This window comes from Mustelus asterias, chromosome 19 (genome assembly GCF_964213995.1).
Source record: "Mustelus asterias chromosome 19, sMusAst1.hap1.1, whole genome shotgun sequence".
Taxonomy (NCBI): Eukaryota; Metazoa; Chordata; class Chondrichthyes; order Carcharhiniformes; family Triakidae; genus Mustelus; species Mustelus asterias.
This window is the reverse complement of record NC_135819.1, coordinates 55,897,674-55,913,137: the sequence shown is the minus strand read 5'-3', so window position 1 is coordinate 55,913,137 and position 15,464 is coordinate 55,897,674. Positions and strand designations below refer to the sequence as shown.

Genomic DNA, 15,464 nt, shown 5'->3' with positions numbered 1-15,464 from the left:
TTTCCGTTCTGTAAAATTCTTACTTGATTCTGGAAGTTCGAAGTAGCAACAACTATCCCCGTATCATTGTGTGAGATATCTCACAAACATAATCAAATCAAGAAAAAGCAATCTCGATATCTGTGCTGGGAATTACAGAATAAAGCCCCTGACCTTCTTGTCAATGTTTTAGTTATATTTTCTACAAACACTGTCAACATCTTTATCACGCCAGCTATCAGCGCTCTTCAACAACTCTGGCAAGGCTGCCACAAAGCCAGTTCATTTTGTCATAATATAAACATTGAAATTAAATTCCAGGGACAATTGTATTTAAAACTAATACGATTCAATCTCTTGAGAAACATACCAGTATAAACTTGATTACTTTGTGGTGTCAAATATATTTGATGGTTATTTGTGTTATGTTCGCTGCAGGAGGGGGTGATGGGTTCGCTGTGGTGGAGGGTTGATAATTACAGAGTGAAACCTATCCGACTTCCTGGACTGTCTCCTTATTGAAACAATCAGAGCTGCCAATCAGAAGTGAGCAGCTTACGAGTGCTCAGGAAGGCGAGACGTGGAGGTGGTGCCACGCTTGGAAATGCTGCTCGGAATCGGTAACTAATTCAAAGCCCTGCATGCGCCAAGAGCAACCGATAGCAACATCTGCAGTTATCTTGGCCTCACCCCTAGTGGAGTACCCACAACTCCCACAGAGCACCCCTGGGAGCTTTCCCCCTCCAGCACTGAGCTCAGAAGCTCATCAGTGGGTGACAAGCACATACGATTCAGGGTTGCACATGTGGCCACCGAGAACTCTGAAATCGTCCAACTCTGTCCACATTTCTCCTGTTTTTTCAAATTTGAGGGCTCAGCTTAATTTTTGATCATTTGATTACATTTTCAATCTTAAGCAGCTTAAGCTTTGGTATTGAGAGGGTGTTGCAGATCAGTGAAATAAAAGAATAATCATTACATTGAAGGGTTCAGATTGCAACATAAACTGATGAAAGCCAGAGTTATTTGTGTTTACCATAGTCATTGCGGCACAGGAGGCTGCCATTCGGGCCATCCAATGCATGCTAGCTCTGCAGAGCCATCGAGTCAGTTCCCCGTTCTATCCCCTTAGTCCGACAAGTTTATTTCCATCAGAGGCCCATCCAATTTCCTTTCGAATCATTCATCTTTTCTGCTTCCACTACCCTGGTAGGCAAGTGAGCTCCAGCTGATAACAAATCACTGCGTTAAAAAAGTTCTTCCTCCTCTGTGGAGCATACGGAAGGATGAGATCTTTGTGGGTAGCATGTACCGTGAGGTGTTCATGCAGCGGGGACACACACACACACACACACACACTCGGCTGCACAGTGTGTGTCGGGGTGGGGAGAGGGTTGAGGGAAGAAAGGATGGGAGAGCCATTCCTCTCTATTAGATCCCAATAGCAATCGGGATTCTATCGTAAGAGGAACAGATAGATGTTTCTGTGGCCGCAGACATGACACCAGGACAGTATGTTGCCTCCCTGGTGCCACAGTCAAGGATCTCAAAGAGCGGCTATAGAACATTCTGAAGGGGGAGAACAACCAGAGGATGCAGTCCATATTGGTACCAGTGATCTGGGTAAGAAGAGGTGGTGACAGCTGAATCTTGGGGCATGAAAATAAATTAAAAAGCAGGACCTCAAAGGTAGTAAATCTCAGGATTGCTCCCATCCCAGTATCATGTGCTAGTGAGAGCAAGAAGATGAGAATAGATCAGATGAATGTGTGGCTGGAGAGATGGTGCAGGAGGGAGAGATTTAGATCCCTGAGGCATTGGGACCAATTCTGGGGAAGATGGGACCTGTAAAAGCTGGATGAGTTGCATCCCAACGGGGTAAGGGCCAATATCCTTACAGGGGACTCACTAGTGCTGTAGGAAGGATTTAAACTAAAGTGGCAGGGGAATGGGAATCTGAGCAGGGAGACACAAAACAGGAAATAAAGATAGAATCCCTACAGTGCAGAAGACCATTCGGCCCATTGAGTCTGCACCAACTTTCTCTGACAGAGTACCTTAACCAGCCCTTTCCTCCACCCTATCCCCGTAGCCCCACACATTTACCATAGCTAATCCATCGAACCTAGATATCTTGGGACACTAAGGAGCAATTTAGTATAACCAGTCCAGCTAACTTGTACATCTTTAGACTGTGGGAGGAAGTCGGAGCATCCGAAGGAAACTCACACAGACATGGGGAGAAACTCTACACAGTCACCCAAGGCTGAAATTGAGCCCAGGTCCCTGGCGTTGTGAGGCTGAAGTGCTAACCAGTATGCCACTGTGGAACAGCCTTCCCTGCTTGTACCTTTATGTACCTTTCTTCTTTTTCCCTAGGTGCACAAGGAAAGCAAGGTATTTTTGCTCCAACCACTAGTTTTTTGAAGGGGTAACCAAGAAGGTAGATGAGGGCAATGCAGTTAATGTTGTCTACATGGACTTTAGCAAGGCCTTTGACAAGGTACCGCATGGTAGGTTGTTGCATAAAGTTAAATGTCATGGGATCCAAGGTGTGGTAGCTAAATGGATACAAAATTGGCTTCTTGACAGAAGCCAGAGGGTGGTTGTAGAGAATTGTTTTTCAAACTGGAGGCCTGTGACCAGAAGTGTGCCTCAGGGATCAGTGCTGGGCCCACTGTTATTTGTCATTTATATTAATGATTTGGATGAGAATATAGGGGGCATGGTTAGTAAGTTTGCAGATGACACCAAGGTTGGTGGCATGGTGGACAGTGAGGAAAGTTATCTCCAATTGTAACGGGATCTTGATCAATTGGGCCAGTGGGCTGACGAATGGCAGATGGAGTTTAATTTAGACAAATGCGAGGTAATGCATTTTGGTAGATTGAACCAGGGCAGGACTTACTCAGTTAATGGTGGGGCATTGGGGAGAGTTACAGAACAAAGATCTAGGGGTACATGTTCATAGCTCCTTGAAAGTGGAGTCACAGGTGGACAGAGTGGTGAAGAAGGCATTCAGCATGTTTGGTTTCATCGGTCAGAACATTGAATACAGGAGTTGGGACGTCTTGTTGAAGTTGTACAAGACATTGGTAAGGCCACACTCGGAATACTGTGTGCAATTCTGGTCATCCTATTATAGAAAGGATATTAAACTAAAAAGAGTGCAGAAAAGATTTACTAGGATGCTACCGGGACTTGATAGATTGAGTTATAAGGAGAGGCTGAAGAAACTGGGACTTTTTTCTCTGGGGCGTAGGAGGCTGAGGGGTGACCTTATAGAGGTCTATAAAATAATGAGGGGCATAGACAAGGTAGATAGTCAATATCTTTTCCCAAAGGTAGGGGAGTCTAAAACTAGAGGGCACAGGATTAAGGTGAGAGGGGAGAGATACAAAAGTGTCCAGAGGGGCAATTCGTTTACACAGAGGGTGGTGAGTGTCTGGAACAAGCTGCCAGAGGTAGTAGTAGAGGGGGGTAGAATTTTATCTTTTAAAAAGCATTTAGATAGTTACATGGGTACGATGGGTATAGAGGAATATGGGCCAAATGAGGGCAATTGGGATTAGCTTAGGGATTTAAAAAAAAAATAAGGGCGGCATGGACAAGGTGGGCCGAAGGGCCTGTTTCCATGCTGTAAACCTCTATGACTCTATGAATCTACACTCAACAGGCTAGGAGTGCAGAATCTCATACAAGCTACATATTGCTATTTATATGTTTCTCTAAATTGTACTGTGCCAGAAATCAATGCATTTAACTCAATATTCGTGCTCACAGCAAGGAAAAGCCACCACCGGAGAACTTCAATGCCGGCATTGTGCATTCTGTCCCACAGCTTGAGAAATCTAATTTCTAAAACTGGTGAAGCAAAAATAATACTTACATATATAAAATGGTTTAAAAACAGATGCTTAATCAAATAACTCAAAATTATATTTGAGTACTGTAATTAAATGTGATATTTTTCACTGTAGGTATTCTAATGTGTGCCAACATGCTGTGCAATTTAAATGACTAGGTCAGGCATTCTGTTCCAGATCCTTATTCAATTTGCATAAGGTTTACAGCAACATTTATCGGCTCCGCAGAAATGCAAAATAAGTTTTTTAAAAAAACAGCCACTGAACACTTTGGAGACACTGAACATGACACTGTGGCAGAGAGCCACTGGACTCAGGAGGCTCAAGTCCATTATTCATTATATTTGATTGACACACACAATATAGTGTGCTGTGAGCATTGTATTAATTAATAGTTAATGCCTGTGGATCTCTACAATTTCACCCACACAAATCTTATATTAACTGGCAGAACAGTATGTAGGGCATTCCAGTGACTGACTGCTCCTTCATTATCTCTCAATGAGAAAGTTCCATTTTTTAATTTTCTCCCTATATTGTAAATGCATTTTCTCCCCATCTTTTTAAAAATGTTCTTCCTCTTTTGGTCACCAGATTTTTTTTTTATAACCAGGTTTTGAGGAATGAGACTTCGATTAATCCCTCTCCTGATGCTTCAGTGCATGATATCACTGGACAGTCATTGTGCCTGCAACCTCTCATGTGGCAAGTGCACGGTCTAACCATATCATTGGTATTGGAGTGTCAGTTGGAGTAAGAGTGTTTATAAAAATTTCCTCAATGTTTCAATTAACAAACCATTCTAAATAGGCTGAAGGAGTCTGCACAATACAGCTTACACACTCAAGAGAGCTACTGGACATTAAGCTCTTCAAAGCCAATGTTATTCCTTCATTGCTTCAGAGGCCGAAGGAATACACAGCAAGACATGGTGGTGATCAGGCAGTGTCTTTCCTTACACAGAAGAACGGCAAACTCCAAGTCACAGAGTCGTACAGTGCAGGAAAGGCCCTTTGGCCCATCGAGTTTGCACCAACAATAACTACCACTAAAGTCACGCTAATCCCATTTTCCTGCACTTGTCCCATCCATATCCTTGGATATTATGATATTTCAAGTGCTCACCCAAATATTTTTTGAAGGTTGTCAGGTTTCCAGCCCTCCCAGGCAGTGCATTCCAGAGTCACACAACCCTCTGAGTGAAAAGGTTTTTTTCTCCTGATCCTTACCCTAAAACTATGCCCCCTTGTGATTGATCCCTCAACCTAGCGGAACAGCTGCTACCTACTCACCCTGTCCATAACCCTCATAATCTTGTACACCTCAATCATGTTCCCCCTCCCCAGCCCCTTAGCCTTCTCTGCTCTAAAGAAAACAATCTAAGTCCAGCTATTCTTGCCTCATAGCTCAAATGCTCTATCCCATGCAACATCCTGGTGAACCTCCTCTGTACCCACTCTAATGCTATCACATCTCTGCTCATTTATGCTGGTGGCCGAATGGCCTGCTTCTACTCCTACCGCTTATGGCCATTAAAGCATGTTGACAAAGTTCCAGCAACAGGCTAACTGCCCCAACTTCTTGCTGGGGAATACAACAAGACCAATGCAACATCAATAAATTCATGGCTGAGGGAGAAATACTTTTCATACGTTTCAATTGGAAATTAATCACGTGTTTCCACGGGATTCATTCACATTTCCACAGAGAGATAATGGCCCATACTGTTGGTATCAAAATCACAGTTGGGCTGAAGCCCTCGTCGTTATTTGTGAACAAAATGTAATAACCAAAACATCAAACAAGGGACAGCTACGAAGTTAAATACAGAAATCAGAAAGCTTCGGTCCAAGATGGACTATTATCTTGGCAAGAACCATGTCCCATTGGTTGACTCATCATTGAAAAACGTTGAATGCAATTACTGTGTATATGTGGCAGGTATGAACTAAACTCAACGTAAAAAATTAAATCTCCATTTCTATCCATGTCTCCCTTTAGCAACATGATGAGTGTTAATTTCTGCCAAACAACCTCTCTGGCACTGAAAATTAACCACTGCAAGTGTCCAGTCTCATTCCTTTGGGATTTAATTATTGTTGGCGGTTTAAAAATTGTCAAATTTTATTTTATTTCCTTTCTGTCTCTTTTCTGCTCTCTCTCAATCCATGTTGACTTTCCCTCTCGTTTTTTTCCGTTCCGCACCTGATTCGACGTTGAATTTACCCACTTAAATGTACAATTACTTCTCGATTTTTGTGCAGTGAATTTCACAATTCTTTGATCTGACCAATTAAGGAAATACACAGTCGTTTGTCCTGTTCATTCAGTCCCAGGGGCCTGTCTTCCCTCACTGAGTTATCAGCTTGCATTTCCAGCAATTTGCCACTCAAAACATGTTTTAAAAACCTATGCATGCAAGGACAAATATCATGGAAGACATCATTAAATGCTCTTGCATACCAGTCACAGAGTAACTTTGAATGATGAACTTCCATGACATTGAACGTAACTATAACTAACACCAGAAGGACAAATGTAATTAATGGTGACACAATGGAGGCACAACAGTTACAACAAAAGGTAACACTGTTCTAACAAACTGTGATGAGAAGTTAACATCCCCCAAGGGGATGGATTACTTTGACAATTATTTATTTGCAATACGGCTCATGCCCATTGCTTCTTTGGGCTAAATATAAAAGCAAAAACTGTCATTCTCATTTCTCATGCATTGCTTAGGTTTCAAGGGCTGAATTGCGAAGTTTCAGAATCATAGGATGGTATGGTGTGGAAGGTGGCCAGTCGGCCCATCGTGCCTGTGTCGAATCTTTGAAAGACCTATCCAATTAGTCTCACTCCCTTTGCTCTTTCCCCTTAGACTGCAAATCGGTATTTAGTTCCCCTTTTGCAAGTTACTATGAAATCTGCTTTCACCGCTCTTTCAGGCACCGCATTCCAGGTCATAGAATCCTGCAGTGCAGAAGGAGGCCATTCGGCCCATCGAGTCTGCACCGACCACAATCCCACCCAGGCCCTATCCCCGCAACTCCATGCATTTATCCTAGATAGTCCCCCTGACACAAAGGGGCAATTTAGCACATCAATCCACCTAACCCGCACATCTTTGGAATGTGGGAGGAAACCGGAGCACTCGGAGGAAATCCACACAGACACGGAAAGAACTGTACAAACTCCACATAGATAGTGACCCAAGCTGGGAATCGAACCCGGGTCCCTGGCACTGTCAGGCAGCAGTGCTAACCACTGTGCCACTTCACCAGAAGGACAAATTTAATTAATGGTGACACAATGGAGGTTACAATTCGCTGCGTAAAATAAATTATCATTTCCCCCACTATTTGGCCTCCAAGCTGCAGATTGATTGATCCTGTTTCAGACAAACAATATTTTCCCCCACTTATCTCCCGAACTGGACTATAGTTGTGCAAACAGCCCTCTGGTACATCACCCAACTTCTGTCAAGCTAATCAATCTTGGATGGGCATTACAAATAAGACATCATGTTCCTGTTGAAATTCCACACGGTCCTTCAACCCAGCGAGGTAATTGGGCATTAGTAAGGACTAGAATTCTTGTCCCTTTTTCTCACTGTGAGACACAAAGCCAATTACAACAACCTGGCCACCATCTCAACTGGGATCATCTAACCCAGCAAGGATCAGGATCGAACCTGGAACCTTCCCAGTTCACACTGCCAGGACTTTTGGCATATATTTATGCATTGAGCAACACTGGCAGTGCATGAACAATGCTGCATCAAATTACTTAACAATTAAAGGATTAAATAAAATCCAGACAATTTAATTCAGCACCTTCTTATGCTTTCCTTTTTTCCCTGCAAAGGATTTGCCGCAAACTCCATCAGCAAACAAAATCATGAAGGCAACTGGCTTAAGGAGTTGAAGGGTTGCCTAAACTGGAGGCTAGTGGAAGCATCTCAAGAAATCTCATGCTTTGGAGAATAGCAGGAACACGGAGGAGAATCAAAGTGAATTCCTGAAGGCTGTGGCTCACCTGGGTTTGGTCCCAGGAGAAGTGAAGGGACCTTCAAGATGCTGTAAAGTACAGAGGAATTCTTGGTGGAAATTAATGTATAATTTTGGGCTTAAAGATTATGTGTTTTTGAAATATAGTTAAGCTGGTAGCACTTACTTTAGTTAACTCTTGTACAGTAAAAGCTTTTGTTTAAAACATGAAATCTAATGCCATTTTTTTCAGTTGGTAGAGGGGAGATCATATTTATTTTTAGAAGTTACAGGGCCCCCTCAAAATCATAACAAAATGACTAACCGTGGATGGACACTAATAACATTTAAGTTTGCTGTCATAATGGATTTTTTTTTCCCTTTACCTTATTGTAAATAACACTGAGCACTCAGGGCTGGAAGACAAAAATGTGTGCGATTAACTAATGTTATACACTGACCCCAAAAGCACCTACCATGGTCTTCTCCGAACATCATACAAGTCAATCCTGTTGGCAGTCTTTGTTACATCCACCCATGGGGATGCTGGAAGTAAAGCAGAGAATTAAACTTGAATGGAGCCATTGACTAAAACAACTTACAACAAATCCACATAATTCACCAAAGAAACTGCTGTGATACGGGGCAAAGCACTTCATTAAACAAGGGAATTGTGAGATTTAATAAACAAATCAACCAAGCTGCAAAGAATAATCACATATAAACATCCTGATAATAGAGGAGGGAAGAGGTTTATACCTGTAATTAATGACCCCTGAATGGGTTCAGGTTCACATGAGATTAACTACAATACTTAGTTCATTATAAATGTTGCTAACCATTGGAAGGGATTACGAAGTCAACCCTGGGATGGATTTGATAAGGAGTCCTGGAGTGGGTAAATGAATTAGTACTGAGAAATGGAAGCACTTTTCCACTTTCTCCTCTCTGTAGGTTTGAGTGGTTACACAAGCTTTGAACTATAAATGTTTATTAATTACACTTGTGTCAAGTGAAACCACAGCTTCACATTTCAACTAAAATCGTCGATAGAAAGCAATGCTGACAGCTGGGTATCTTTTCATTAATACAGTTTATAATTTCATAAATATCATAGAACCATAGAATGGTTGCAACATAGAAGGAGGCGATTCAGCCCTTTTGCGCCCATGCTAGTTACTGCATGAATAACTCACTCTTCAGATAATTACCCAATTCCCTTTCTTGAAAGCCGTGACACCGGATCCTAACCAGTTTAAAGTTCGAAGTTTATTTATTAGTCACAAATAAGGCTTAAATTAACACTGCAATGAAGTTACTGTGAAATTCCCCTTGCCACCACACTCCGGCGCCTTTCGAGTCAATGCACCAAACCAGCACATCTTTCAGACTGTGGGAGTAAACCAGAGCACCCGGAGGAAACCCACACAGACACGGGGAGAACGGGCAGACTCCGCACAGACAGTGACCCAAGTCGGGAATCAAACCCGGGTCCCTGAAGGTGTGAGGCAGCAGTGCTAACCACTGTGCCACCCCTTGCTACCGAAGTAAGTTTTTCCTCATGTTGCTGTTGCTTCTTTTGCAAATCATCTTAAACCCATGTCTTCTAGTTATCGATCCTTCTGTCAAATTGAACAATTTCCCCCTTTCTGCGCTGTCCAGACCCCTCATGATTTTGAACCCCTTTATCAATTTGCCTCTCAACCTCCTCTGCTCTAAGAAGAACACGATGTGGAGATGCCGGCGTTGGACTGGGGTAAACACAGTAAGAAGTCTAACAACACCAGGTTAAAGTCCAACCTTGGACTTTAACCTGGTGTTGTTAGACTTCTTACTAAGAAGAACACCCCAGCTTCTCCAAATTCTCCACATTACTGAAGTTCCTTATTCCTGGAACCATCCTGGTGAATATTTTCTGATCCGTCTCAGTCAAAACAGAATACACAAGGACAGAATTTAATTTCAGGACAAGAGCAGTTAATCTCCATTTCTGCAACATATCCATTAATCCTTCTCTTTGCAGAGCCACTATTAAGTATAACTAGCTTGTTTTTCCAATGACATGCCCTGATGACTTATTCCTTTGTGTAAGGACGCTCTGCTTAATTTCATTTCCAACTCCATAATTTTTAATATGCATTCCCCATGTATTTGAACTTTGCATCATAGCAAACGACAGTGCACCACTTTTGTCAATCTCCTCTGTATCAATGCAGTCAATAGAGAGGGAGGCTATTCAGCCCATTGTGCCCGTCATGGTTCCTTGGTAGAACTTTCCAAATAGTTCGAATGGCCTATTCTTCCCCATAGCCCTGTAAATTGTTTGCTGGCAAGTATTTACCCAACTCTCTTTCGTAATCTTTAACTGACATATCTATCAAAAAAAGTGAAGATTGGACTTGAAAGGGCACCTAGGTGTCTTTGGGTCAGCATGGACAAGATGGGCCAAATAGTCCCCTTCTGCGCTATATCATTGCTATATCCAGCTTCCTGAACCTTTACCTCTCAGTTGGAATAGAATCCCTACAGTGCAGAAGGAGGCCATTCAGCCCATCGAGTCTGCACCAACAACAATCCCACCTTGCCCTAATTCCGATAACCCCCACATATCTACCCCGCTGATCACTCTAACCTACACATTCTGGAACACTAAGGGTCAATTAAGCATGGCCAATGCACCTAACCGCACATCTTTGGACTGTGGGAGGAACCCGGAGCACCCGGAGGAAACCCACGCAGACACGGGGAGAATGTACAAACTCCACACAGACAGCCAGCCAAGCCAGGAATCAAACCCAGGTCCCTGGAACTGTGAGGCAGCAGTGCAAACAACTGTGCTACCGTGCCGCCCCAAATTAGATTCCTGATTTGTGGAATCACTTTGACTGCTGGTTATTTTCATTATTTTGGAATTTTGCTTCCAAGGCTGAGGGTGGCACAGTGGTTAGCACTGCTGCCCCACAGCGCCAGGGACCCAGGTTCGATTCCCAGCTTGGGTCATGGTGTGTGTGGAGTCTGCACATTCTCCCTGTGTCTGTGTGGGTTTCCTCCGGGTGCTCTGGTTTCCTCCCACAGTCCGAAAGACATGCTGGTTAGGTGCATTGGCCATGCTAAATTCTCCCTCAGTGTACCGAACAGGCGCCGGAGTGTAACTTCATTGCAGTGTTAATATAAACCTACTTGTGACCAGAACAAATAAACTTTAACTTAAAACTTAAGTGTCAATTTTAACTATGCTGAGACCACGCAGATCAGAAAAACAAAAAAAATACTCAGTCTTCACAAAGTCACAAATCTGTCTCACTTATTTTCTATTTCATTTGAAAGTCATATACGAGCCAAGGCTCGAGAATGCAACTTGAGATGTGAGCAGCCTAAGGTCTGGACATTGAAGAACTTCTGGAACCATCTGCCTCTTGGCCTTGAGTCCAAACCTCATTTAAATCACCAAATAGTATCTAGTTGGAGCTGCACTTTTCTTTTACAAATACACATAATATATTATTCACCATAACTAAAAATGCTCACAAGCATATTTATAAATATACTCTTCTGGATGGTGCAGTGCAAGTGTTGACGTATTTGCATTGTAAAATGTTAGAACGCAAGAGTATTCATAAAATGTTGTTAAGGTGAGAATTTGGGACAATGTATTATATCATCCCCTTATACCTCTCCCCCATGAGCAATGCCTCTAGGAGGTCTGCTCACCAGGTGCACGCCTTGTAAGACCAGTCAGTTTCACACCGGTCTGCTCTCACATCAACGTGAATGGGCTTTCTTCATGGGGGAAGGGCGAGACATGATTCAGCTGTAGAGACCTGATAATGAGATGATAGTGCATGGAAATGATATTCCAGATGTTGAACGCCATGAAATGTGTTACATCGCTGGTGGGGCAAGGGACACATTTACGTTGACGTGAAAAATGATTTGGCAACCTGACGAGACTTTCCGCTCCTGTCACCAAACTCACCCAACGAAAACAGAAGCGGAAAATCCTAGCCAGAGACTTGTGACAGTTCCAACGTACTTGCCTGAATAGTTAACCAGGAAATGTAACACAGAAAAATCCTAGTCCAACTCCCGGTACAGAGTAACTATAAAATCGACATCGTCCCACCTCCCGCTCATCCCCATGACTTCATTCCGTAGATTCAACCCCCCACCCCGCAAGGCCCCCCTGACTCACCAGAGAAAAATATTCTCATAAAAAACACTCATTCGTACAAACCCATGTACTACATTTACATTCCTTCTACTACATCATGTCTTTTAACATTTCATCCAAGTTCACAATCCTTTACAACAACAACCACTGGAATTCATAGTTCGACTTCAAAGAGTCTATAGCCATTTGTAGCTGTCAATCAAACTGTACAGCGAGGCACCCTCCTGATAGTGCATCATGTTATAAAATCAGTCATGCAGCAGTAATCCTGTATTAGAATCCCTCAGGTTTGTCTTCACAGAGTAATCGTGATTTTCTTAAACATTCCAGATGATTTAAAAGATTTAAAGAACAAGACTTAAATTCCTTGACAGTTTGACAGTTCCCTTTGACAGGTGCTTCTAAGAGGTCCTCTTTACAGTTGCTTTTGATAGCTGATTTTGACAGGTCTTTTGACAGTTCCATTGAGATTGACAGTAATGTGTTTATGCTTTTTTTATGAACATTCATGCCGACTTTTAATAATTGTACAGAGCACCTGACCTCCACCAAAAGGCACCTTACCTCCCCACCACCCCCCCGGCCTCCTCTAAGGGTGTCTCAGGCCCAGTTCCACCTTAACTCTCCAAAGGGGTACCTTGGCTATCCAAACGAATCCACAAAGTTCAGACTTGCTCTTACCAGGTCTAATGTATACGCCTCACAGTTCACGTTCCCGGGCTACCAAAATCTGACTTGATTGGAGGCAACTGATGGTTTAAATGGCCCAATTGCCTCCGTCACCCACATGTGCACGGAACATGAACTATCCCCATTCTCACCACCACAAAAATGGGAAGTACTATGTTCGGAGTGGGGACGTACAATTTTTGGACACTTCTGCCATTTCTACCATAACAGATAGGCTCTCCAGTATGGCGAAAATCTGGGCTGTAACACTCCCATTATATGTGCAATGGTGGAAAACTTGGACTGCTGGAAATTCAGACATTGTTGCATGGCAAATTTTAATTTCACTGTCAGAACAAAACAGGCAGAGAGACTACCAGCATTTACCAAGATCCCCTGCCCACCAATTACATCTTCCACTCCTAAGGAAGGCCTCCTTGATTCACTTCAGCATTATCATCACTCTCATTTGAGCATCTGCAATTTAGTTTTGAGCTCAGTTCAGTTGATTGCATTCTCTGAATCGAAAAATTGCAGATCATTTCAGGAATGCAACGCACACTCTGGGCTTACATTTCTGGATAAGGCTTGGTTGATAGGCCATGCTAAATTGCCTCTTACTGTCAGGGGGATTAGCAGGGTAAATACGTGGGGTCACGGGGATAGGGCCTGGGTGGGTTTATTGTCGGTGCAGGCTCGATTGGCTGAATGGCCTTCTTCTGCACTGTAGGGACTCTATGATTCGATGAGCACTGGATTATTAGAGGTGCTGACTTTCAAACAATGCAGTGATTCAGATAGATGCCAAAGAGCCCAAGGCACTATTCCAACACAGCCAAGAAGATCTTAGCCCTGGGCAAGATTCAGCCACAAAAAGCAGATTCATTAGTCATTCTTCTTCTAGTTGTTTCCGTGGATCTTTGTGCAAAATAGTTGCCACACACGTTATTGTCAAAGTGCTTCAAAGTGACTCCCTGCTTGCGAAGCACTTTGAGATATTTCTGAGACACTCACCATTATATAAAAGAAATTTTCCTTTAGTTTTGGGCAGATCATTATTTATTTCCCCAATCATTTATGCATTTTCCTACACTTTGAAGGCATAAAGTTTTCTGACATCGCAACAAAAGCAACCACATTAACAATCCACCAGAATAAGCGTTCCACTTCCTATCACAATTGTTTGCATTCTGATAACATTATATTCTAGGAATTTGCTGCCTTTCCTTTGATGATCCGGTCTCGAGCAATTGAACTGTGTCCTTAACTGATGGATGAAGACTGACAGGCGTTCACCATCTCTGATTCATCAAACAAGAACTGCAAAATGCAAATCATGCTCAGTAAAACAACTCAAGAAGAAGGAATCTGCAAACGGTATATCAGATTCAGGGAAAGCATGTCTGACATTTCGTCTCTGTGGAATACAGTTCGATCTCAGTGCCTGCACTCCACACAGGTTTTACTGAGAATCTAAACTTCCACGCAAATGTTGGCACCTCTCCAGCATTTATGTCAGGGGCAGTTCATCTTTATGATCATCAACGGTGGCCACTTTCAAAAGTGGTGGTGGTGGAATCCCAAATGTCCTGGTCTCAAACTCGCTGTCCAAGGGGAGTAAGGTAGAATGAGAATGATAAGGTACCGCAACTTATTAGAATCAGCTGAGACAGTTGGAAGTGAGAATTTTTTGAACCTAAAGTTAGTGTGTACAGTTGTGACTGCAACTGGGAATTACCTTCCAGAGCTGTTTTTAGTGGTACATAAGTAGTCTTTGATGTGCGAGTGTGTGGCCACCAGATCTTGACATACCACAACCCAACAATGAAGGTTTCATAGAGGCAATACGCTGTTTCTTGTGAGCATACCTTTGTACACCATTATCACGGAGGAAGGGAAGATAGACGGAAGCAGGCTGAGCCAGCATTTATGGAGGATGCCGCTCACAAGATATTAATCTCCCATCCCCCAAAGAAATGGGCTTTTATTCACAGCCTCTATGTTCCTCACCCCCAAACCAGTTACATTTCAATGCCCTCCCCAATTCACTTGACATATCCGTTTCCAGTGATCCATCATACAAAGTGGGCGGAATTTAATCCATGCAACAAGGAGCTCACCCGATGAGTCGCCAGCCAGTGAGAGCCTTCCATTGCCTCCTTGGAAGAAGACCCATCAGATTAAGTGCGAGTCAGGCACTTAAGTGGCCAGTGGTGGGTCTTCCCTGAGATCAAGGACCCGGAGGCAGAATTCCTGACTCCTGGAAGCTGCCAGTGCCAGTGGCAGAGATGGTAGCTGCTGGCTATACGTTCAACAGGGGCCTAGGAGGTAGCCAGGTCATAGGTGAGAGCACAGGGGATGGGGTCATGGGTGGGGGTTGCAGGAGAAGGGGGTCAAAAGTAAGGCTAAGGGGATGGCTTTCAGCATCATCCCATTCCCAATGTACCCGGGAGCCCGCAAAGAGTTTTGCTTCTCAGACTGCCTATGTGGCGAGTACGCCACTTGCCTCTGATTGAATAACAGTGGTGGGGGGGGAATGAGGACCTAAAGTGAGCGCCAATTGGCAGTGGGACATAAAGTCCTCCAGTGGTTTATCCAGCAATGGTTTTCAGTCCACTAACCTCCGTGAAGGAATCCCTCATTGGATTTTGATTCTGGACCCCACATGAACCAATATTTATTTTCTCTATGGCCTCGGTACTGTAAAACCTTCTTTTCTCCATCCCTCTCTTTATTGTCTGAGTGTGCAGGCGATGTTGCGACCCTCCTTCGTGTATTGAGTGTGTGCAA

At 43.3% G+C, this 15,464-nt stretch overlaps 1 protein-coding gene across 2 annotated transcripts in view; it reads right to left on the bottom strand.

The window, feature by feature from the left end:
* Window positions 1–15,464, bottom strand: part of LOC144507961 (voltage-dependent calcium channel subunit alpha-2/delta-1) — a 669,448-nt gene that overhangs the window by 248,782 nt on the left and 405,202 nt on the right. For both annotated transcript variants that reach the window (XM_078235568.1, XM_078235569.1), the window contains exon 8: window positions 8,311–8,380. In XM_078235568.1, coding sequence (XP_078091694.1) covers window positions 8,311–8,380 — 70 coding nt within the window. The remainder of the gene's footprint in view (window positions 1–8,310; window positions 8,381–15,464) is intronic.